We start from the raw sequence: 20987 nt of genomic DNA on the forward strand, positions 1-20987 counted from the left end.
TGGGAAAAAGGAAAGAAAAATAATAATTGAATTTTGGTGTTTCTAAACTCTCATCTGGCCCATAGCCCAGTTGGGCTACACCTCGCTTTTTTTAGGAGTTACACCTAGCTTTATGGGCTAAAAGTAGGAATGATAAGCCTTAGCCCAGCCCACCGGCGCAGCAACGAGGCCCATCCGTGTTCACACACGTATAAGACCTACCACGCCGCCTCCATTCCGAGACCTCTCGCCCGCGCCGCCGCCTCCCTGCCCTCTTTGCCGCCGCCGCCGCCGCCCGTTGTTGCGGACGCCTCCTCCTCGCCGACGAGATGGTACGCTCTCCCCTCACTCCTATCTACGGCGGCTCTGATCCGTGCTCCTCTGGATGCCGAGTTTCAGCCTTCGTGCCTGCGTGTGTGGGGTGTGGGAATCATCTAGGTTTACGGTTGTGCGAGTAGCTTTTACACGGGGATCTAGAAACAAGGATTCGAAATTACTAGTTTTTTCGTGGTTTTGGTCTGTACCGCTGAGAAATCATCCTTGGAGCCGTAACATCTGTCAGATCTGGAGCGAATTTGCCGGCTGCCCTTTTCCTGTTCGATTTGCAGCTAGCTCGAATCATACTGTATTATTATTGCGTGGTCGAAGAGGATGTTAAGATGTTGCTGCAGTTAGTTTTTCCACTTATGGGACCGGTTTTACTAATATGTTATGATCAGTGGTGGAGTAATAATTGCCATAAAATGGAAGTATGAAACCTTGATGCTATCCTTGATTTGTTACAGTTATCTACGAGTATGTATGCAACTTCCACCGTTTGCTACAATATTTACCACTATAAATCTGAGCTTCAACCTTCATTTCTCCAAAGCTTGATTGGTTAGCATGAGGCCTTGGGCAGCACTAGTTCCTTACTCACTATTGGGTGCATTCTATGACATACATTGCTAATTTGCGATGATCTACATCATGCTTGTCATACTACTGATAATACTATCCTGATGTTTTATGTATGACTGGTCATACATTGCTGTTTTGCCTGTATCAACTCCATATGTGAAATTTCTGCTATACTTGTGGAAAAATGTTTTAATTTCTTATGTTTCTGATGTATGTACAGACGAAGCGCACCAAGAAGGCTGGAATCGTTGGCAAATATGGTAAAAACATTGCAGCTGCCCAGTTCATTGTTCAACGATCTCATGGATCTATCTAACTGTTGTGCTCATGTGTCCTAGTTATGTCAATGTTGTGTAGGTACAAGGTACGGTGCCAGTCTGCGTAAGCAGATCAAGAAGATGGAGGTCTCCCAGCACTCCAAGTACTTCTGTGAGTTCTGTGGCAAGGTAAATCTGTCAATGGTTTTATCGATTACAGTACTTGCGTTGATTATAGAATGCTAAACTGTCAGCTGGTGGTTGAACTGTGCATCTATGTTGTATGACAAGTGTTTTTGGCATTTGGCTAGATTGAAATTCGCATCTTATCTTTCTGTGAGTAAAAAAAAGCAGCATAATGGTATAGGTTATTTGCTGCATGGTGATGGTTTAAAGGATAACTAAGTTTTTAAGCTGGATTGCTGATTGGCAAAACATAAAGTTAGAGGATAACTACTTAGTTTTAATATACTGAATTACTGATTGGCAAAACATAAAGAATTTATATTGTAGGCTGTTGCAACCCTTTATCACGAGTTGTTTGAGTTTACTTCCTGTTGTGTCTTTTAACCACTGTAGCCTTCTAGATAGGGAACAAAGAACGACAGCTTTTGATTGTTTTGTATGATGAACATTTATAGCTCTCAAATGATTTAGTTTAATATTACCAAATTGCTGATTGGCAGAATATAAAGAATTGTTATTTCAGGCTGTTGCAGTCCTTTGCATTGTCATTGGACATGCATATGGATTTTGTAACCCCATAAATTTAATGCTTATTGCTTCTTTTAACAATTGTAGCCTTCTAGATATGGAACAGTGCCCACCAGCTCTTTATTCTAGTCACTTTACACAATTCCAGCCCTATGGAAATGATGATAGCATTGATAACTCAATAGATAGGTCAATAGTGATAACTTGTTAGTCTCCCTGTTTGATTCAATGTTTATTTTATCTCATCACGTTCTTGATTCACAGTTTGCCGTGAAGAGGAAAGCAGTCGGAATCTGGGGATGCAAGGACTGCGGGAAGGTTAAGGCCGGTGGTGCCTATACCATGAAGTACGTGCTGATGCCAATTACACACTGTATATTTTCCAAATAGCTCATTGTCCTGCTCCACCATATGTGCTCATTTTGTTGTTCTGCATTTCCAGCACCGCCAGTGCGGTCACTGTCAGGAGCACGATCCGTCGCCTGAGGGAGCAGACTGAAGCTTGATCGCGGTCAATCTGACAAAGGAGCCTCTGGATTTTGTAGTTCAGACGAGACTCATTCGACGCAATATAGCCTAAATTGACAACATACAATGTTATTTATCGGCTTGTTGGGGTTCTGAATGTATCCAGCTACGTTACAATGTGTATCTCGTTTATCGTGCTTAGTTGATTGTCTAAGGGTATTCGTTGTGTGTGTCGTTGGTTCTTGAATCTTAATGCTATTGTCATCTGTTCTTAGAAGAACTAGCGGGGCCGCCTGTGCATTTGTGCTTCTATTTGCATTGACTTTAGCTGTTGTTCATATAAATTGAACATGTTTCGAACAGAAAATTTACTTGACTTGACCGTCAGGATTGCCCTCGCATAGTTCCTGGCTCTTGAGTTAAAGTTAGTGCTTGTCCAATGCTGCCTAACTGTACAAATTTGCTTTGTCATGAAGTACCATGACTGAGCCATTACTCTCGTAAACTCCCAGATTTCACATTCACATTGCTTCTGGGACAAGTATTAACCTTCTGATACAATTACCCAGTACGTATCACCAAGTTATAGCTGATCTGAATCTTTGATGAAAACATACTTTGCTGATGTGGATAAACTTTGGAGAAAGATCATTGATTTTTAAGTACAAGACCCATGGTCGTGACTTGTTTATCTGCTGGTGCTTCGCCCTTTTGGAAAGGAGTGTCATGGGCTTACGAAAGCAGCTAAATTAGCTCACGAAGGAAGCAAATTAAGTTTTAGGAGGACTAGTGGCCATTCAGTTATGTGGCATATATTTGCGAATGAACACAATGTTACTCATGTTCATGTTCCTTTTTGATTGCAAATTAACTATAGTAGATCATGTTTGATTTCATATGTATATCCACATATTTTTAGTTCTAGTTCTCATGTTTAAATTTCAATATTAGTATAATGACATCAATATACTGCAACCAATTCCTGCAGCAAACGTGGCCGTAGGTATCGTGTTGTTTGATAAACGTGGCCGAAAGTCTGGGTTTATTGGTCCCCTTTGTATTTTATGCCCAACTTTGACCGTAGATTTTGTATATCACAAATTTATATTGTTGGATTCATATTTTTTGCGAGAAAACTTTCGGTCTATTCATCAACTATCAAGGTAGTACATAGAACATGAGAAGCAAAATTTACATCCAGGTCCGTAGACCACCTAGCGACGACTACAATCACTGGAGTGAACCGAAGGCGTGCCGCCATCATCGCCTCTCCCTTGTCGGAGTTAGGCAAACATTGTTGTAGTAGACAGTTGAAAAGTCGTCGTGCTAAGCCCTCATAGGATCAGCGCACCAGAATAGTAACCGCCGCCGATGAAGAGACGCGTAGATCGGAAGGAACCAACCTGCAGTCAAAAAGACATAGATGAACGAAGACCGAATTCAGTCGGATCCATCGAAGACAAACGCCGACCGGATCCCACGAGATCCGTCAAAGACAAACCTCCACACGCCTTCCGACAATGCTTGAAACATCACCAGGACGGGGGCTAGACGGGGAGGACCTTATTCCATCTTCAAGAAGCTGCCCCCATCTCGTCTTCTTGAGCATGACACAAACCCTATAAAACCTCAGAAATGCATCTAAAAACGGTGCCCTCCTGCCGGTAAAGACCGGGATCCGCACCTCCATGGTCCAAGAATCATAGAAGAAGAGGCGTACCGGCGGCGGCGCCGGCGAGAGGCAGGGAAACCCTAGATGAGTACACGGAGAGCAGGAGCGCATCCCTCCCCCACCACCACCCCACCTCGCCACCCCGCACAGACACCTCACCAGAACTACTCCCTCCTCTCTTCCCTGAGGTACTCTTCAATCTTTATGTGTGTGTCGTTGGTTATTTAATCTTATTAGTACTAGTTTCGCGGAGATTGCTGATCGAGCTCGGGCTCCATGGAGCCTGGAATTTTGAGAGGTTAAAAAACTAACCTTTTAAGCATATGCTGAAAATAATACACACATGCATAGAGATGTATGTTTCATGTCTGCAATTTTTCATGATGAAATATGTTTTGGCTGAACAAAAGAACAAAAACACGATTTTTTTAGCACATGTTGATCACTAAAAAAGTTGATGATTTTTCCCTAAGAAAACCATGATTTTGATTTTGAGTAAGAAAGTTGCTGACTTTGTCTTTTTATATAGCCCCATATGCTGTAATAGAGTAGCGCCAGGGAAAAAAAAAAACAACTCAACGGCTCCACTTCCCAACTCCCATCCTCCTGATTCAGTCATCGTCCTGGTCAGACTACACTACTCGCCGGAGCCATCGCCCCACTCCACTCCACTCGGCCACCATGGCTCTCCTCCGGCGGCCACCACTCGCTCGCACCGCCGCCGCCGCATCCCTCCCCCACCACCGCCTCCGCCTCGCCACCCCGCACACACACCTCACCAGACCCCCTCCCTCCACTCCCCGCCTCCGCATCAGCGCGGCCCCCTCGCTCCGCCCCCTCCGCGGCATTCCGTCGAGCAGGTGCCATGCGGCGGCGAGAGATCCGGCGCCGGCGCCCTCTCAGGTACCCGGCGGCGCGCGGGCCGCGCTGGTGCGCGTCGGGGAGGCGCTGTCGCTCGGGTTCCCGCTGTGGGTCGCGTCGGCCTGCGCGCTCGCGCTGTGGCGGCCGGCGAGCTTCCTCTGGGTCACCCCCACCGCCCAGATGGTCGGCCTGTCCTTCACCATGCTCGGTCCGTGCCCTCCGTCCATGGCTCCGTCCCCTGCTTCTCCGTTCCTTCCTTGTCTTTTGCCCGTACATGTTAGTTGAGATGCAGTGATTCAGACTTTCAGAGGCGTCTCGATGGCTGAATTTTTATGATCGAAACATGGTTGTGATCCCTTTATACAGGAATGGGAATGACATTGACGCTTGATGACCTGAGAACCGCGCTGCTGATGCCCAAGGAGTTGGCTGCTGGGTTTCTACTTCAATACACTGTTAGTGCTCCAACTTCTTTGGTGTTTCTTTTGATGATGCAATAATCCTTGTAGCCATACTTTCACTTTTCCATGTCTGTTCTGCTGCAAATCGCTTAGGAATATTTTTTTATCCGGGTGAAATGTTGTCCATTAGGTGAACCATAAAAGTTTCTTAACTGAAATGTTGGACTGGATGGTGCATTGCATGTATACTTCACCATCTCTCAGGCAGAAAAAGAAAAGAAAGCCCCATGATCTCCATAATTTTACCTATGGATTGTTATTTAAGCATTCGCGGTTTACGGCTATTCTATTTGCTCCAAAAATTCAAAGTGGGTGATTTATGTACAGGTGATGCCACTGTCCGGATATCTCATCAGCAAGTTATTGAACCTGCCATCCCATTATGCTGCTGGACTGATTTTGGTTTCCTGTTGCCCTGGAGGTATGCTTGCATTTTCCCTTTCTTTATTTTTATTATAGATTCTCAACTGGTTAAACTGAAAGGAAGCTACTCTCTGCAGGCACAGCGAGCAACATTGTTACCTACTTAGCAAGGTAAGGACAAGAGAATGTAACAACCTGCATACAGTCACGATCGTACTGGAACAAAGTTCTGGGCCTCTAATTGAAACTAATTTGTTCTGAGTCTGTTCATATAGTTTTATATATAGGGATTCCTGAGAGTTATTTCTTCTCAAGATTGTTGAATAACCAAATTTTCAAGCTGGCCTGTCTAGTGTTGACTGCTGGCAGAAGTTGGTTACATGTGACTAAAATCATTAATCCCTTTTTGTGAAGGAATTGTCTGAAGTCTACTAGTAATGTTTTAGTCGGCTTCGACTACAAAACTGTTACTGAAGAAGTGTAGTCTGTGAAGAGTTGAGGATTAGACAGCACTAAAGGGTAGAAGTGAAGCACAGGTAGGGAACGTATGAGGTCACACACTGTTCATTTTATAGAGCCTGAGTCAACCTACTTCTACTTGAGAACCAGCCAACATAAGCCTTACTAGGTCTCCTCTAACTTGTGTGATATAACCTACTTACTCCTCCTTGATCTGCTGGCTGAGCTGGCTTCCTTCTGGACTGCTAAACAAAATACAATTCAAGCTTTGAAATCAGTATCCCATCTCCAACTCAGACTGATACTAGACTGGTACTCCCTCCGTTCCAAAATAGATGACTCAACTTTGTACTACTAACTTTAAAAAAGTTAGTACAAAGTTGAGTCATCTATTTTGGAACGGAGGGAGTACTTGACAAGTAACCGACTCAGCCACCAGATCTCTGTTCATCCGCCAAATCAGCATGTCTTTGTCTCTGCACTCTTATAGTGCTTTCGCCAATAGGAGTCCGCACCACTTAACAAGCCTTTCCCACCTATAGTGGTCCAACCGACTAGGACCATTAAACAGTTTGCTGAAATGAAAACGAAACCACCTGATCCTGACATCCTGTTCATATTTAGTCATGTGAGAGTGGGCATTATGCAAGATTACTGATTAAGTTTACATATCAATTTACACTGTAGTTTTTTTTTGTTAAAACTGCACATTAAGGTGGAAACAGGGTCAGGTTCCATATGGCCATATGCTTGTGCCTGGTTTTATCTTTGATTTCTTTAGAACTTAAAAGCTACTTTTACTGGTCAGTAATGAATGGTCAAGTGACACATTTAGTGCATCACAATATACCGTTATTATTAATTTATCCCAAGCATCCTAATAACGTGGTTGAACTGAATACTTACTGATGCAGAAGTATCAACAGAACAAATTGTTTTCTCATTGACTATTATTTTTTTATCTTAGCAAATATCTCTAATTCTTCAGTGGAGATCCCTGTCTGTTATGAAAGTGGATCTGAAACTATATGCATTGCTAACTACATGTATAAATATTAAAGAGAATCCAATTTTATATCTTATTTTTATTAGCATCAGAATGTAGACTAATTTGCATCCTTGTGTTGCAGGGCAAATGTTGCTCTTTCAGTGCTGATGACAGCAGCAAGCACTTTTGCTGCAGCGGTAATGACTCACTTACACCAATTACTATATTCCAGCGGAGCCAAATAACCTTTTTTTTCTTCTCATAATGCAGTTCATGACTCCTCTCTTGACATCAAAACTGGCCGGGCAATACGTCGCAGTAGACCCTATGGGACTGTTTGTGTCGACATCTCAGGTGCTGACAGTTTCTGTATAATAACTGTTCAAGTTCCTTTAGGTCTGGCTAAGGTTGATATTATCTGAATGCAGGTTGTCCTAGCGCCCGTTCTCTTGGGTGCTCTGCTTAATCAGTACATGGGCCGTTTGGTTGAGCTGGTTTCTCCCTTGATGCCGTTCATTGCTGTGGCAACAGTGGCTGTTCTATGCGGCAATGCAATTGCACAGAATGCTTCGGCCATCCTAGCATCTGGCCTACAAGTGGTGCTATCGGTTATCTGCCTGCATGGATGTGGCTTCTTCTTTGGCTATGTGCTTTCAAGGATGCTCGGCATCGATATCGCTTCATCACGAACAATCTCGATCGAGGTTGGCATGCAGGTAATTTTCTGCTGCACGTTTTGTAAACAGGTTTTTACCATAGGGTGTGGCCCAGATACCCCACATTCCATTTATTTTATTATCAATGCAACCAAGGAAGCATGCAATCGATGCTTCACTCTTTTCTCCTGTGCAGTTTCATTCTGTGTAGTAAGTAGTTATTATCTTTTCCTTGTAGAAGTTTCAGTGTTTGTATAATACTGAATTTCTTGTGGACGCAGAACTCGGTGCTGGGTGTGGTTCTCGCGGGCAAGCACTTCGGCAGCCCTCTCACGGCGGTTCCGTGCGCGGTCTCGAGCATCTGCCACTCGGTGTATGGTAGCCTCTTGGCCGGGGTGTGGAGGTCCATGCCCCCGAATGACAAGCAGGGGGCATGATGGGTCAGACAGATAGATACTTCAGTAGTTGCGGGACTCGAGTCGTTCGGAACTATTTGTGCTTGTGAGAGAAATATTTGACCGTGAAAACAAGCCAGGAGCGTGCCTGAGTCTTCTTCATTTCTCTGCCAGCTTTCACTTCCCAAACGGCCATGCATAATTTGCTAACACATGTGCACACACACACAGGGACGGAGCCAGAATTTAGACATAGGGGGGGCGAAAGACAACAAGCAGAAAAATAGACATACCATACCATGTGGTTATCCCAAGCCTTAGCCTTGCATCTTCAACCTTTAACTCATTTGCTTTACCGTGACCTAGATCAGGTGTGCTCATTTGCTGGACTAGAATTGGTGCTATTTTTTGACTAGCTACTAGTTGACAGCAATAGGAACTTACAATCATACGGCCAGATTCAGGTTGTAAAACCAGTTCCATTGTAGAATGGATAAATTATTTCCCTATTCATTAATTCAAAAGTTTATCATCGATTAGTTCTTCAGGCCTTGTGATGGTAAAACAAAATTGCTACGCACATAAGCTAACTCCATCTAAACGCAGAAACTTTGTAAAATGTAATCTAGAAAAACGTTTAACAATACACATCAGCGAAGAAGACTAACCGCACAATATCCTTGGTCGGTCGATCGTCGCGGGGTCGTAGGGCGCAGGCTTATAGCCACACATCGCGGCGGCGATCAATTTTTGGTTGCAATCTTGTCGATTCGGTGCCAGTTTTCACATCCCGGGACTGCCCTAGACTTGCAGCTCTTCATTGCGTCCGGTCTGCCGGCAAGGCGGAAACATGTTCGTGGATCGGTGCCTGCCTGTCCCAGCTTCCCCTTCCCTTCGCCCCGTCTCTATGGAGATTGGAGGCGCGATGGAGAGATCTGATCACAGGAGCGGCTTGGAACGAAGAGGTTAGGGTCTAAGCGATATGTGCGAGACTGCGTGCGTAGTCCAACTCCCAAGTCGTGGCTGGGCGTCCTCCATGATGGGTTGGCCGCTGGCATTTTCCTTCATTTTGTGCATTTAGCAAATACATTGGGCTGTACATCAGTACATGGGCTGAGATGCTGATGCTTCACGTTAATTGCAAAGGGCTGAAGCCCATAGGGGGGGCAAAGCACGTTACGTACAGCTACGGAATCAAAAAAATTAGCGACTAACAGAACGCCATCAAGGGATGACACGACCGTTGGAGGGGGTCTCGCCCCCCCTCGTCCCCCCCTTAATCCGTCCCTGCACACACACACAGACAGACACCTATTTTGCTCACGCTTACGTAAACCAAGCAATAAACTCCTTATCGTCAGCGATGAGAGCACGGAGCGCAGTCAGGTACAATGTGAATAAAGGACAAGCAACCCAAGACCCAAGACCGACGTTCGCGAGCGAGATCGGTGGCCGATCGTAATGGTTTTATTGTGCTCTCATGGTCATGGGCAAGTTGGTCTGAAGGTGTTACGCTCAGTATATTTTTGGTAAGATAATAAATGAAGACATGTGAAGGAGAAATTTTGAGTTGCAAATGACCTTTCTGTGCAACGTATCTATTAAAAGTAAAAAAAAAAAGATGTATGTCTAAGCCCAGGTTCGAACTGGGGACCTTTAGTGTGTGAGACTAACGTGATAACCAACTACACCACCCAGACATGATGCTACTCAATGTCGATCTCGTTTATATATCCTTTTAAGATATACAATCTGGTGCAACCACTCAGACGATCTGTTTCTAAGCGTGTGTTCGGTAGGGTAAAGTTTTCAATCGAACCCACTTTTGTTTGTTTGGTAGAATGCATGGCTTCACTTGAGCTATTCTTATCTGATGCATAAAAGGGCCCTCATCCATCTCATCTCTCACCACACACAGGGTGCATGGAGGCAGCCATGCTGGCCCTGGCCATTTAAAATTTTAAATTTTGTTTAAATTTTTAAAAAATATTCAGAATTTCAAATTTTGTTCAAATTTTCAAAAAAAAAATCAGAATTTAAATTTTTGTTTAAAATGTTTAGAATTTTAAAATGTTTAAATTTTAAAAAATGTTCAGAATTTCAAAAAATCAATTTTGAAAAAATGTTTAAATTATCAATTAAAATGTTCAGAATTTCAGATTTTGTATTAATTTTTACAAAATATTCAAAATTTCAAATTTTGATTAAACTTTTCAAAAAAAATCAAAATGTCAAATATGTTCAATTTTTAAAAATACATTCAGAATTTCAAATTTTCAAAAAACAACATAAACACATGCAAGCTGCCAAACAAAGTCTCAGCTCAGTATATCTACACTCAACATGGATGAGAGAAGACAATTAGGCTAGGTCCATACATGCTACCAAACACACCCTAAAAGAGCCACCAGCCTACTGATGTACTCCCTCCGTCCGAAAAATACTTGTCCTCAAAATGGTTGTATCTAGACTTATTTTAGTTATAGATACATTCATTTTATCCATTTTGAGGACAAGTATTTCCGGACAGAGGGAGTACTATTTACTATCTGATTCTAATTGCTAGCTTATTAACTGCGTGTTTTGCTTCATTGTAGTTTCCTTTAGAGAATACAAATTTTGGCAAAGGTGACCATGGTATAGGACTTTCGCAAAGAGAAAAAAACATGTTACAGGAGATTGACTTCGGTGTCATTGAGGTCGGTTGGCATCATGAATGAGGAAAATAATATGGAGCAGGGGTACTATCCAGGCGCAACTAGGGCACCCTTTCAACTGGGGCAGTGCAAGGATGTGCACTTCCCCCGGATACACCGCGGAGTTACATTAGGAAAGATAGATGACCCACACGAGCGGGCTAAAATATGCATTGCGACATTATTTTTTTCTTTTTGAAAAACTCCACCATGTATTAATTGACTTAAAACGTTCGTGCAATTCATTACAAAATTTGCCATAGAATTACAAAAATTCAATAGACCTATTATCAAAACAAAACATTGCAATCTTGTGAGCCACTATATTGGCCCTCCTTTTGATCTTGGATATCTGTAACTTCACCGGTAGCTTCGAGACGTTGACCGCCTCCTTCTTTAGGTCAACACAAGGGGTGACCTGTCAAAACAATCTCTTCCAAAAGCAGAAGACACAGGGGAACAATCAGTTTTCAAAATGATGGGCGTGTCGAGAGTGATACGGATATACATGCCAGATAGGGCCGCTCTAAGTTCCGCTTACTCGACGCTAAGCAAGCTCCAATATGATTCCAAGAGGAGATAATATCTGTGCTTGTGAGATAAATATTTGACCATGAAAACCAAGTCAGCAACGTGCCTGCCCCTTGTTCATTTCTTTGCCAGTTTTCACTTCCCAACTGACCATTGGTTTCCACTTCTACTGCTTTTTGTGCCTCGGTTATGTTGCAGGGTAAAGGAATAGGTGTACAACGCTGCCAACACCTTGCATAATTTGCTAACATATCTTCATAATTTTTTGCTCACGCTTAAGTAAACCAAACAATAAATTCTTGAGCGATCGGAGCACGGAGCTTGGCTACAATATGTCTACCATGGCCTTGATCTTGGGAATCACCGTACCGACTGGAGAACGATTAACCGTCGGAGGGTTAACTCTCTGAATAATGGTTTTCGTTCCACATTTGGCTCTCATGGGAAAGTTGGTCTGTCTGAAGGTGTTACGCTCAGTATATTTGGTAAGATAATAAATCAAGACATGTGAAGGAAAAAAGTTGAGTTGCCAAGGACCTTTTTTGTGCAACGTATCTAATCTAAAAGTAACAAAAAAAAACAGAAAAAAAAGCTGAATGTCTAAGCCCAGGTTCGAACTGGGGACCTTTAGTGTGTGAGACTAACATGATAACCAACTACACCACCCAGACATCATGCTACTGAATGTCGAGCTCGCCTACATATCTGGTGCAAGCACTCGCACGATCTGTAAGGCAATTTTTGGCAAGGTGACCATGTTACAGGACATTTGCAAAAAAAAAAAAGGACCATGGTATAGGAAATTGACTTCGGTGTCATTAGGTCGGTTGGCCTCACGAACGAGGATTATAATATGGAGTAGGGGTACTAACTATCTGGCCACAACTGAGGCATTCTCCCCGCCCCGGATACACCGCGGAGTAGGGGTACTAACTATCTGGCCACAACTGAGGCATTCTCCCCGCCCCGGATACACCGCGGAGTAGGGGCGCTATCCAGACACACTCAACTGGGGCATTCTTATTTGAAAGGGTGTGCACTGCCCCTGTACACTAGGGAAGATAGATAACTCGGGCGAACGAGTTATAATATGAGCCACGACATTCGACATACGATAAACATGACTAAAGCTCCTAGAAGAGAAACCGTATGCCATGGCATGGATGTTGGCAATCATCGTAAGAGTGGAGTGGAGAACGATCGACTGCAAGGCCCAAGAGTTAACTTTCTGAATCATTTACAAGCAATTTGAGAGAAAGATGGCCTTCTGAAATGGATAAGAATGTGAGAGGACCTTGTGGCAGAGCGCAAGCGAATGCCTCGGCTAGATCTGGCGTGGTAACCTCACTCATGCCCCCTTGGCAAGCCTGGATGTAACTTTTACTTTTAGTGTTATTCACACTGTCTTGACAGATGATGAATAAATTAGAAGTTTTTTTCTCGCAAAAAAACCTAGGATAGGTAAAAGGTAAGGTAAGGCGCCATGATCGATTTACTGGCCGATCGACAGTTAGACGTTCGAATCCTGGCGCCTGGCCCGACATCGACGCAAAGTAGGGAACCGGGCGCTTGAGTGTTTTTCTCTTCTGCAGTGTGAGATAAAGCGTCAAGGGCGGAGGCAGGTCTTTTTAGAGGCCATCGTTAGCATCTGCGGTTGGAGCATGAGAAGCTAAGGTGTTTTTTCTTAATTCTACAACATTTATTGTAATCTTTTTGCGAGAAACTTTCAATTTATTTATCTTGAATCATGACAGTGCAAGAATAATAAAGATAATAAAAAGATACAACCATGTCCTTGGACCAACTAGCGACGACTACAAGTACTGCAGCGAGCCGAAGGCATGTCGAAGGCGCGCTGCCGTCATCGCCCCTTCCTCACTGTAGCTGACAAACCTTGTCGTAGTAGATCGTCGTGCTAAGTCCTCATAGAACCAGCGCACCAGAGCAGCAATCATCGTTGATGAAGAAAATCGTAGATCAGAAGGATCAAAACTGTAAACACTCAAACGAAGATGAGCGAAGACCAGATGAAACAGATCCACCGAAGGCCAACATCGACCGAATCTCGTAAGATTTGATGGAGACACACCTCCACACGCCCTCCGACGATGCTAGACGCACCGTCGGTATGACAATAGAACGTGGAAGACATTATTTCTACCAAGGAACATCGCCGCCATCACACAACCTCAACCAAAGACGCCGAATCTAACAAGAACGGGAATTAGGTCCCTCTCGCAGGTGGGAGACCGAGATCCTCTGTGCCCCCATGGCCCAAAGGCTATCGGAGATGGGGCGGACCGGTGGCTTGGCTAAGCGCGTGTAGAAGCGTCCCGTTGAAGAGTTCAAGGTTCAATTCCAGTGAGCCATATGAGTTTGGGTTTATTTTAGACTTTTCTCTCGGTACCGATTTATGATAGTAGTACCCCACCGTGAGGGGTTTAAACACACCATTGATCATGCAGTCCAACTGTTCAGACGGTCCTTGGATGCTGGCGCGCGTGCGTGAATTGGGACGGGAGAGGAAAGGAGTCGGGTGCAGTGGTTCAATGCACGGCAGGAACCGCGCGACGAGGAATCCAGAAGCAGACAGGAGGACCAAGTCATCTCCCTCCCGGTGGGCCCATCGAAGCTCATTCCTTTCCCCCGGTCCAATTCGGCAGCCGGCGACCCCTCCCTCTCCCGAAGATTCCTCCCACTAACACTATTCACGAATTTGTTTATTTATTTACATTTATACACCCCGGTGAATGGCGACCGCCCGGCCCCAGATGCCGCCCCCGCCGGCTCGCCTTTACATGCCATGCCGTGAACCCGCAGCGATCCGTCGCCCCTTCGTCTCCCGCACGACACAGAGCTAGCCACTAGGCAGGCGGGCGGGCGGCCATGAGCGCAAAGGACAACCATAAGCAGCAGCAGCAGCGTGCCGTGGCGCGGATGGTGGCGGCGGCCATGTCGACTCCGTGCTCCATCAAGCCCCTGCTCGTCGCCATCCCCCTCGCCCTCGGCTTCGCGCTCGGCATCGTGGCGACCCTGTCCCTGATGGGCTCCACGGCGTCGTCGGCTCTACCAGGTGCCGCCCTCGAGCTCTTCTTCCCGTCGCCCCCCGTCAACGTGTCCACCGAGGTGCGCCGCCGGCAGCCACCGCGGCCGGCGCAAGTGCACCCACAGGCGGCACCGGCCGTCTCGCCGCCGGTGGCTCATGCAGGCATTAGAAGGCATGCGGGTCCGCCGCCAGTACAACGACGACAGGCGGCACCAGCAACCGGTGTCTCGTCTCCGCCGTCGCCGCCGGTGGTTGATGCCGGCAGTGCCAACAAGCGTGCGGCTATGCCTGTGAATGTGACCACTACTAATGAGGGTGGCGAGCGGGCGGTGGTCGACGACGACGACCGGCTGATGGCGCTGGCGGCGGCGGCGCCGAGGACGGTGCGCGCGGCGGCGGGGTGCGCGCCCAAGGTGGCGTTCCTGTTCCTGGCCAAGTGGGACCTGCCGATGGCGCCGCTGTGGGAGCGCTTCTTCGAGGGCCACCGCGGGCTATACTCCGTCTACGTCCACACCGACCCGGCCTTCAACGCCTCCGCCGCCGCCGCCCCGGACAGCGGCTCCGCCTTACACCGCCGACACATTCCCAGCAAGGTACGTTACGCATTGTATTAATTGCTTGCTTGTGCATACGTGCACACAATCATGACGATCACACGCCCACTGGATGGCATTTGGCATAGCTAGCTAGCTTATTTTCCAAAGCATTGACGCGACTCTCACATGGCGGGCTTTCAAAAAGCATGTGCATGCATGCATGCATGCACAGCTTGACCTTTCAATCAGCAGTCCTGATTTCACACGGAAAGTGGAGCGAGACGTCTCGTTTTCGACGACGAGATCGATCGATCGAGTGTCGTCGTTTTCCTTGGAGAAGGATAGGAAAAATGGAAAATCCATCTGAGGCAGCTAGTAGGTGTCAGGGGACCATGGTTAACTTAAACTGGTCGTACTAGTACTAGTACCACTGTGGATGCTCCGTCCTGTCTTGGCTCCATCGACGCCATCACATGGGAGGCTCGGAGTCCCACACGCGGCGCGGGATCGCGCGGTTCATCCGAAGAAACTGGAAAACAACCAAGAAACTGGAAAACGACGGTTTTTTTTTTTAGATCAGAAAACGACGCTTTGGTTTCTGTCCACTCTATGATTTCAAGTTACACGCTGCTTGCCTCCTTGACCTTTTTTTTTCTACTAGAAAACCGGGTTTTTTTTTCTATTTTTTTTGAGGGGAAGTTTTTTTTCTACTTGAGGATGGAAAATGCACCTCTTTTTTTTTGACATTATATCACGTTAATTTTTTTTGACGAAATCACCGTGAGCGCCTCGCTTTCTTGTATCTTCCTTGATTTGCATACACCACGGTCGTGATGGTTAATATTCATTTTACTACCCAAGCTAAAACTGTGTCTGCCGCTTTGCTTAATTATCTCGTTAGCTCCCAAAACGCCTCCACCCATCACGTGCACGATGGACGTGCCTCGGGCGCTTCGTCGGCGGACCTCGATCACCTAGCTAGCCAACAACAACAACAACGACACGTAAAGCACCACGCAGCTGCCTCATGGCACTCACGTGGGCCGGCCTTCCTCGCCATCAACCTCTCCGACAACCCCACAGTTGCACAGACAGAGCCACTTGGACGGAGGGACGGACATTTCTAATACTCCTAGTATATTTTTCGACAAGTTTCTTTCGCTTGTTCTCTGATGAGAACAATTTTTCTTAAGTTTTCAATGTGCACATGTCGCAATGCTACATTGGTTCCACAGTGGCCCATGCAATACGACTCGATCATTTATGTAAACGAAGCCAACATTTTAGGGAAGTGAGTGGTCGTTGTCCCGGTGCTCTCCATGGAAGTCGAAGCCATACCTTTCTTGCATGGCATGCCTCGTGATCATCGATCGACCCTCCCTATTGCCAACCTCCCCCACCCTCACCCCACTCGGCATGCATCTCCACCACACAGCGCACCGGCTTCCTCACGGCAGTTCACGCTGGCCTTCCGAGTTGTCATCAGGCAAGAGCTCATCAAAGGTGAAACTGGAAGGCGATTGGTCGATCGACAATCTATTTTTTTTGCGGGGAATTAAGGAGCTTTTTATTCATACGATGATCCACCGGCCACATCAGCCATAAGGCTGGTGACCAGGAATCCGGGGGGAGTCCATCCAACACTCTGTCACCTCCAATGTGCATGCAAGTTTTGCACAAAGGTGGGCAGGGACATTGGCATGTCTCCTTACATGAAGAATGTCAAGATAAGTAAACTGAGCAACAAGCTCCTCAATATCTAAAAATAACGGCGCTATTACAGAGCGCGAATTCTGGCGCGATTTCCAAAGGTTGACCACTTTTAAACAATTTGTTTTAATTTCAACCCGCGTAAAACCACGAAGCATTACCACCACCACACCCTCACGCACCGCAGTTGCCTTTGATCGATCGACAATCTAGCTATGTGTGACATACAAACCAGCGCGCGCTATTGCACGTACACACGATAGATTGCGGCCGACGCATGCACGAATCACGATCACAGCGCCAATAGTGAGGCTGCACACATGAGGCAATTGTTTTTTCTTTTCTTAGCTGATGCTATCGTTTGCAGATAGGTCGTGCGCAAAAGTGTCGTGTGTGAAGCAATTTCGCATACAAAACTTGTACTCCCTCCGTCCAGAAATACTTGTCGGAGGAATGAATGTATCTAGACATATTTTAGTTTTGGATACATCCATTTTTATGCATTTCTCCGACGAGTATTTCCGGACGGAGGGAGTAGTTAACATGCAAACCTAGACGCATAGCATGGATCTCGAGAGGAAACATCTTGGGCACTTTACGTATGGGGACAGTGACCATGCATACGTACTACCCTTTTTCCAGTAAATCTTTCCTGAAAGAAAAGAATATCTTGTGCACTTTGCGTATGCATGCATGTCTTGGGCCTTGAGGATCGTCCTAATTAATTACTCTCATCCCCTGTCGCTCACGTATGCATGTGTACACGGCACACGGGGCCTAGAGAATCACCTGAATTTTGTACGATAAATGTTCAAAGGGGTTACAACATAGAACTATGTTGGACCTATACACCGTCCACACTATGAAAAAATTACTTTGTTTTTCACGTGAATATGCCAGTAAAATCTTTTTAAAATATTACTACAAATATTTTGGTATTGATCTCACATGTTGAAACATGGCAACAAAGTTTGATTGCGTGTATTCTCAGACATCATATAGTAGATACAAATGGTATTTTTTAAAAAGAGCTTCCTCTTCTATTTCTTTTAACTGAAACCACTGCCTTTTTTGTGTGTGACTAACCTGAAACCAATGCCCCCTCCCCCCGCGCAAAAAAAGTACATTGCCACACAAAAAACTGTTTGCGTACAGAACCAGAAAAATAGAACCACTAAATTAGCTAAAAATTACAAGAGTCATACATCATACCTTTAAAAAAAGAGAGTCACACATCATTGAGTGTATGAAGTTATTTTGACTACAGATCATCATCGTATCATGATATATTGTTAAAGAGAGCTTATAGTATTTATAATCATACAATTTCATTAAACATGCTGCCATTGTTACACAAACAGGAGGTAAAATGGGGCCACATAAGCATGGTGGAAGCCGAACGACGTCTCTTGGCGCATGCACTGTTGGACCACTCCAACGCCCGCTTCATCCTCCTATCAGAGTCACACGTCCCACTCTTCGACTTCCCCACCGTCTACTCCTACCTCATCAACTCCACCAAGGTGTACATGGAGTCCTATGATGAGCTGGGCGGGACGGGCCGGGGCCGATACAAGCGTGGCATGGCACCCACTATCATCCCTTGGCAGTGGCGCAAGGGCTCACAGTGGTTCGAGATGGACCGTGCCCTTGCCGTCGACGTCGTTGCTGACGACGTCTACTTCCCGGTCTTCAAAAAGTTTTGCAAGCGCAATTGCTACGCCGACGAGCACTACCTTCCGACGTTCCTCCACATCCGGCACCCTGAGGCGGCCGCCGGACGAACCGTGACGTGGGTTGACTGGTCCCATGGCGGCCCCCACCCGTCGAGGTTCACGAGGATGGAGGTCACGGTGGATTTCCTGCAGTGGCTTAGGGGCGGGACGACATGTGAGTACAATGGGAGGACCACCACCGTCTGCTTCTTGTTCGCGAGGAAGTTCCTGCCCAACTCGCTCACCCGCTTCTTGAGATTCGCACCGAAGGTGATGGGCTTTGGCTGAAGGATCGATGCATATACGGGATTAGACAAAGAACAATTCAACTTTTAAATTCTAAGTAGGATACATTATCACACAATTCTTTGACTAATGTTCACGTTTCTGTAAAGCAGCTCTCTATACTATGTATACTTAAGGATATACGTTCATTTTCTCTAATCCGTCCTTTTAGAATTCATTTTGTAATAGCCAATGTACATAACCGTCTCCATGAATTTGGGCCCTCGGGCAAAATGTAAAGTGGGCTCTGAAATTTGAAAAAATTCATATGACTATAAATCATACCCTCTTAATAACATAACTTCAAAATGTGTTACTTCATACAATATTTAGCAATATATCAAATATTCATGCTAAATTAGTAAAGGTCAGTACTAAACCAATAAATTGACCTCCTGTTTTACCGGAAAACACAATCCGTCTAGTATTTCTGGAAATGAAATCTTCAATTATAAGTTTATAACTCTGTAATTAATCTTCTCCCACACATCATTTTCACGTGCTATTGTCACCAATCCATTGAGTATTTCTTATAGGTGACTAGGTATCTGCCCGTGCGTTGCAACGGGGCAAACATGTTTCAACACCAGTTCTATCTTTGATTATTCTGTAAGTGTCGACATATTTGTATTCCCCCATCCGCCTCTTTGATTATTCTGTACGGATTCCCAGTGCAGAAATTCTCTATATGATGTTGCGTCCTATATTTTTCACATATAATGAAACATACAAATGTGGAAAGACATCAAAAAGGGAATGAACAAACCTTCGGTCCAAAAATACAGATAGAGGAAAATAGCAGTCCCAAACAAATAAACTGTTGCTCAAGATCCTAATAGACATTAAAACTGTGCAACTTTCCAACCCTGTTTGGCAATCAGCATTCCCAGCCATCAAATCGTCAATAACATTGCAATTCCTTGCAATGAGCAATTAACAAAACAAAACATCACCAAAACTGTGCCGCATAAAAACAATAACAACCAAAAAAAATCTTCAAAAGAACATATCCTCCGTTCTAAATACCAATCAAAACCCATAGTAGTCTGGAAGATCATATTCTCTATCCTATATGACATTCTTGTAAATATTAATTTGTACTCCCAATCGACCGTCTCTTATAAATGCAGATACACTTATACCTAATATAATGGCACAAAGTTGCAAATCCAACAAATTCACTTGAATGTAAACAACGTTTGCATATTATATATAAAAACTATGCTCCCGAAAAACAATGCTATTTGTTAATAGTGGATGCCCGACTGTGCAACAGAGGACGCCTCCGGCCATCTCCTTTATTGGCATGTTTGTCGTAGAGCCGAGCTGCTCTACCGCGTGGCCGCACAAAGTCATTAACATATCCCCATGTTTTGTTGGAGAGTTAGCATTGAATGGATTTGGTTCTCCCATCTTATAAAAGGAACGGCCAGATTGCCTCTCACCAGAACGAGCGTTCGCTCATTGCCGTCGCCCAAGAATCTTCTGATCTGCCTAGCCGCCGATGCTGCTGCTCCGCTCCTCCCAGTTGGCTTTGTCGCCATCACCAAGGTCCATCTGGGCACTGCTCCGGTCCTGCATGGATTAATTCGAACAATAATGCCAGCTACAATCATACCACTGAAACGATCAAAGTGCAAAATCACTTCCCGCCGAGTATCACCATGCAAATAAAACATTGGCAGTTTATAACATAACACAGTCTGCATCGTAATTGCCAAATTAACACTTTATAGTCTGCCACAAAAAGTGAAAGACTTTTGGTGCTGCTGTGGCATTTCTTTATCTGAACAACAAACCAAATTTACCTGCCCAACCAAAGACCAAGTCTGACCAGCAACTCTCTTGCGACGCGACGGTGCGGCCTACAGCCGCTACTTTCACCCTGCCCAGTGCGGCGCCTCACTCGGGACGGAACAACTTATTTTCCATGAATTCGTCGAACGGGATCCATGCCGCATCGTCCGGCCGGCCATCCCAGAACGGTGACGCGGCGCCATCGCTTGTCTGCATCGTGGCCCTGCCGTTCTTTAGATCGGACCTCGGACACCAACGCCACCATGACCGTGGCTCCCGTCCAGGCCTTCCCAGCATAACTCTGATGCGATCACGGCAAGCAACGTGCTCTCAGCCGGCGCCCTTCCTCTGGATCCAGATCAAGTAGGGGACAGGGATCTGCCCTTCCTCTGGATCCAGATCAAGTAGGGGACAGGGATCTGGCATCAGGTGGTTCGAGACAGATGCGTAGACACCAAAATAAGAACCGTAGAGCAGGGTCTAGGATAAGAGATCAAC

At 45.5% G+C, this 20987-nt stretch overlaps 3 protein-coding genes and 2 non-coding genes across 6 annotated transcripts; 3 read left to right on the forward strand and 2 right to left on the reverse strand.

Moving 5' to 3' along the window:
- The first annotated feature begins 183 nt into the window (after positions 1-183).
- Positions 184-2645, forward strand: LOC119349468 (60S ribosomal protein L37a-1). 2 transcript variants are annotated; one of them, XM_037617505.1, is made up of 5 exons: positions 184-311; positions 1100-1139; positions 1237-1325; positions 2115-2197; positions 2293-2645. In XM_037617505.1, the coding sequence occupies exons 1-5, from the start codon at positions 309-311 to the stop codon at positions 2354-2356; spliced, it is 279 nt and encodes a 92-aa protein (XP_037473402.1). In that variant the 5' UTR covers positions 184-308; the 3' UTR covers positions 2357-2645. The 2 variants fall into 2 exon arrangements, with proteins under 2 accessions (XP_037473402.1, XP_037473401.1); XM_037617504.1 differs by lacking the exon at positions 184-311 and having other exon boundaries at positions 1088-1139.
- A 1912-nt stretch (positions 2646-4557) lies between these two features.
- Positions 4558-8346, forward strand: LOC119349467 (probable sodium/metabolite cotransporter BASS1, chloroplastic). Its single transcript, XM_037617503.1, has 8 exons — positions 4558-5059; positions 5218-5306; positions 5640-5733; positions 5813-5846; positions 7265-7319; positions 7393-7476; positions 7551-7838; positions 8060-8346. The coding sequence occupies exons 1-8, from the start codon at positions 4672-4674 to the stop codon at positions 8213-8215; spliced, it is 1188 nt and encodes a 395-aa protein (XP_037473400.1). The 5' UTR covers positions 4558-4671; the 3' UTR covers positions 8216-8346.
- Positions 8347-9799: 1453 nt separating this feature from the next.
- TRNAV-CAC lies at positions 9800-9873 on the reverse strand. Its single transcript has one exon. It is a non-coding gene; the product is annotated as a tRNA-Val (tRNA).
- Positions 9874-11997: 2124 nt separating this feature from the next.
- Positions 11998-12071, reverse strand: TRNAV-CAC. The gene has a single exon. It is a non-coding gene; the product is annotated as a tRNA-Val (tRNA).
- A 2101-nt stretch (positions 12072-14172) lies between these two features.
- On the forward strand, positions 14173-18937 carry LOC119311554 (glycosyltransferase BC10-like). Its single transcript, XM_037587197.1, has 2 exons — positions 14173-15039; positions 18054-18937. The coding sequence occupies exons 1-2, from the start codon at positions 14287-14289 to the stop codon at positions 18693-18695; spliced, it is 1395 nt and encodes a 464-aa protein (XP_037443094.1). The 5' UTR covers positions 14173-14286; the 3' UTR covers positions 18696-18937.
- Positions 18938-20987: the final 2050 nt, after the last annotated feature.

Source organism: Triticum dicoccoides, chromosome 1B (assembly GCF_002162155.2).
Source record: "Triticum dicoccoides isolate Atlit2015 ecotype Zavitan chromosome 1B, WEW_v2.0, whole genome shotgun sequence".
Taxonomy (NCBI): domain Eukaryota; kingdom Viridiplantae; phylum Streptophyta; class Magnoliopsida; order Poales; family Poaceae; genus Triticum; species Triticum dicoccoides.

What these genes read in the sequence shown, in the direction of transcription:
- LOC119349468 (XM_037617504.1), top strand. Translation starts at nt 1,088, where the DNA reads ATGTATGTACAGACGAAGCGCACCAAGAAGGCTGGAATCGTTGGCAAA. An exon ending in TGGAATCGTTGGCAAATATG is followed by an intron (nt 1,140 to 1,236) that starts GTAAAAACATTG and finishes AATGTTGTGTAG; the next exon opens with GTACAAGGTACGGTGCCAGT. An exon ending in GGTGGTGCCTATACCATGAA is followed by an intron (nt 2,198 to 2,292) that starts GTACGTGCTGAT and finishes CTGCATTTCCAG; the next exon opens with CACCGCCAGTGCGGTCACTG.
- LOC119349467 (XM_037617503.1), top strand. Translation starts at nt 4,672, where the DNA reads ATGGCTCTCCTCCGGCGGCCACCACTCGCTCGCACCGCCGCCGCCGCA. An exon ending in ATTGTTACCTACTTAGCAAG is followed by an intron (nt 5,847 to 7,264) that starts GTAAGGACAAGA and finishes CTTGTGTTGCAG; the next exon opens with GGCAAATGTTGCTCTTTCAG. An exon ending in CAAGCACTTTTGCTGCAGCG is followed by an intron (nt 7,320 to 7,392) that starts GTAATGACTCAC and finishes CTCATAATGCAG; the next exon opens with TTCATGACTCCTCTCTTGAC.
- LOC119311554 (XM_037587197.1), top strand. Translation starts at nt 14,287, where the DNA reads ATGAGCGCAAAGGACAACCATAAGCAGCAGCAGCAGCGTGCCGTGGCG. An exon ending in GCCGACACATTCCCAGCAAG is followed by an intron (nt 15,040 to 18,053) that starts GTACGTTACGCA and finishes TTACACAAACAG; the next exon opens with GAGGTAAAATGGGGCCACAT.